At 36.0% G+C, this 3,066-nt stretch overlaps 1 protein-coding gene across 1 annotated transcript; it reads left to right on the top strand.

Moving 5' to 3' along the window:
* Positions 1-332: 332 nt before the first annotated feature.
* Positions 333-2,824, top strand: LOC115967116 (elongation factor Ts-like). The gene is made up of 4 exons (XM_031086196.1): positions 333-424; positions 1,255-1,332; positions 2,228-2,308; positions 2,350-2,824. Exons 1-4 carry the CDS (start codon positions 333-335, stop codon positions 2,822-2,824), a joined length of 726 nt encoding a protein of 241 aa, XP_030942056.1.
* Positions 2,825-3,066: the final 242 nt, after the last annotated feature.

The raw sequence follows: 3,066 nt of genomic DNA, 5'->3' as shown, positions 1-3,066 counted from the left end.
TTTTTTTTTAAGATATGAATGACTGTAAATAATTTCAGGTGGATGTGAGCCCAAAATAATGACAGTATTTTTTTATATTATACTCCTATCTACTTTTCAAAAAAAAAAAAAAGAGCATAAATAAGAAAGTAGCCCATTGTCCAATATAGTAGCACCTTGAGGGCCTTAGCAATGTCAGCCCACAAAAAGGCCTATAGATTTTGAGATCGAGCATGTAACTACTAACTACACGTATCCGTTTTAGCTCTCTTGTTCTCTGTCTCCTCTCAACTCTCAATTCTCAACCCTAACCCTAACCCTAACCCTAAGCTCAACCGTTAGCTCTTATTACTATGGAAAACGATGATAGACCAGTGATAGTTTTTGGTGGGTATGACTGTCGCAAACCAGCTTCACATAGAAGCAAAACAATGGAGATGGAGTGGTATGCAATTAAGGCCCCAGACCCAAACGCAGAAACCTTTTCTTCTTCAAAAAAAAAGCAAAAGCTCAATCCGTTTTCAACAGTGGAGCTTCACAAACGCAATCACAATATTGCAGATTTAGGCTCACGACTCTATTGTTTTAGCAAGTGTACAAACCAAGTCTGTACCTTAGACCTTAACCATCCTAGTGATGGTTGTATGTTTTAGGTAGTTTAAAATCTACTCTTCCACAAGAACAACATTGGATGGAGGTTTTCGACCCGAGTTTAGGGACGCGGGAATCATTACCCAATCCTCCATCTGAGATTACCACAAGTACTTATGATCAGATATTTGCGGCTCTTCTTGAGTCCAAAAAACATATTCTTGTTGTTCCATTCCTTCCATTGAATCTTGGCAACAATCGTATAGGTTTTTATCAATCTAGTACATTCTACACATTCGATATAACCATTCGTTGTTGGACAGCTCTTGAGCCTCCCATGTACTTGCTACGTCGTTGGGATACTAAAAGGTGTTCTTATAGAGCTGCCATGGTTGATAATACTCTCTACTGGGTTTTGTTTTGTTCGATAGTCCGGTTAGGGATGCATGATTTGATTATCTACTCTTATGATCTAGATAAGCGCGAGTGGCTTGAGGGTCGTCTAATCGTTCATGAAGAAATTTTTGGGAAGAGGGAATATCTCAATGATGATAGATTTATCCCAAGTATTATTCACTCTTGCAGTCGATCATCCCTAATAGGAGTAAGAATCGAAAGCCGGCCACTTGGACCGGATATTATTTACCTAAATTTTCTAGTACTTGACGTTTCTCCAATATTCAGGGAGTTAGATATTTCCGTTGTATCCATCCAGAAATATCCCATGGATCATGACATAGAAATCTTGGATGCGTTGTTGCTGTAAGTTCCCTTCATTCTCCGTATCCCTTTTCTCTTGCCAAATAATTTTGTCTATTACTATTGTTTTTTTTAGTGAACAAATAGATAGTGGGGACAAATGTTTCTATATTTGGCTAGCATTAACAACAAAAATTATATAATTTAAAAAAAACCAAAAACCAAAAACCAAAAACCATAAAACCAAAAACAAAAACATATATATTTAATCTTACAAAGCATAAGTAGACATGTTGATGATTTCTAGCAGCTTTTATAATGTTGTAGAGAGTGTGGTTTCCTTCTTAAATGTGGCAGCTTCTGCAAAACCCCTGTTATACTTCTCCTAGTTGCCTCATTATGGTGATAAAATTTGATGATCTTGCGTCCAAATATTCCAACTTACTTGGACCCAAAACGACTTGATTTGTAAGTTTAGCATAAATATACATATATTTTTAGTTCTCCACAAGATCCTAAGAACTTAGGAGATACTAAGAGGCTACATCTTATGAAGAAGTTCATGTGGCACCTTTAATGGAACCCATTATCAAACTCTTCCCTTTAATATTACTCTGAGCATGAAATAGGAGCCTTTTTTATGTGCACCTAAGAATAGCATTACCATTGGTCAATTATGCCTAAGCATTAAATTAACTTGATTCTGAAAGTTGACAGACTAAATTATCACAAATCACAATAAATAGTTGAATGACTAAATTGAACTTTACGAACAAAATTAGTAAACCTAGCTATATTCATACATGATTTTCTTAAATGGATCTTTATCTTATTGTTGAAGTAGCTTAACATACCAACAAGTATATATTATTTCTTTTCACACAAATAGTTGAAACAAGGCAAACATTTTCTTTCGATATCTTACAAATGTTATGTTTATTCAAACTCCCTATTGCAGCCAACCAACAGTATCAATCTCTGCCGCATTACTTAAACAACCACAAGAAGAACCTGTAGCAGAGATGATGGATTGCAAGAAGTCTCTTGGTCTTTCAATTGCTGACAATGCTGACAAAAATCCAGCCAAATTGCAGCTAACGGTAGAATTGGGTCCTACATTCATGATTCTCATATAGGGGTTTTAATTGAAGTGAACTGCGAGACTGACTTTGTTTGTAGAAGTGAAAATTTTAAGGACTTGGTTGATGATCTGGCAATGCAGGTCGCGGTCTGCCCGAAAGTGCAGTTTGTATCCATTGAGAACATTCCGGAGAGCTTTGTGAACAAGGAAAGAGAGCTTGAAATGCAACGAGATGATGACCTCCTATCAAAACCTGAGAACATTAGAGAGAAAATTGTTGAGGGAAGGGTCTCAAAGATGCTTAGAGAGCTTGCTATTCTAGAGCAACCTTTCAATAAGAATGACAATATTCTGGTTAAGGACTTGTTGAAACAAACTATAGCTACAATTGGGGAGAATATAGAAGTAAAAAGGTTTGTTCGGTTCACTCTTGGGGAAACAATTGAAAATACAAAAACAGGAATTGAAGCATGAGATGAATAAAAGCACATCATTTTCAGCGTGAAGCAGTTTTGGGATGGTGGATTTTTACACATTAAAGGAGAAGAAACCAAAGTATTCATATTTTTTTTCCATGTTCTTATGCGTGCACTTTATTGAAAAGGAGATGACAATTAGACATTTGCAAAAGGAACATATTTTAGCTTGGCGATCAGTGTTTGAAGTTTTGAATTGTTCGGTGTATTATATCTAAAAGATTAAGCACATGTTTGGTA

The sequence above is a fragment of the Quercus lobata genome, chromosome 11 (genome assembly GCF_001633185.2).
Source record: "Quercus lobata isolate SW786 chromosome 11, ValleyOak3.0 Primary Assembly, whole genome shotgun sequence".
NCBI lineage: Eukaryota > Viridiplantae > Streptophyta > Magnoliopsida > Fagales > Fagaceae > Quercus > Quercus lobata.
The sequence above is the reverse complement of the archived record's forward strand: the minus strand, read 5'-3'. Positions and strand labels throughout refer to the sequence as shown.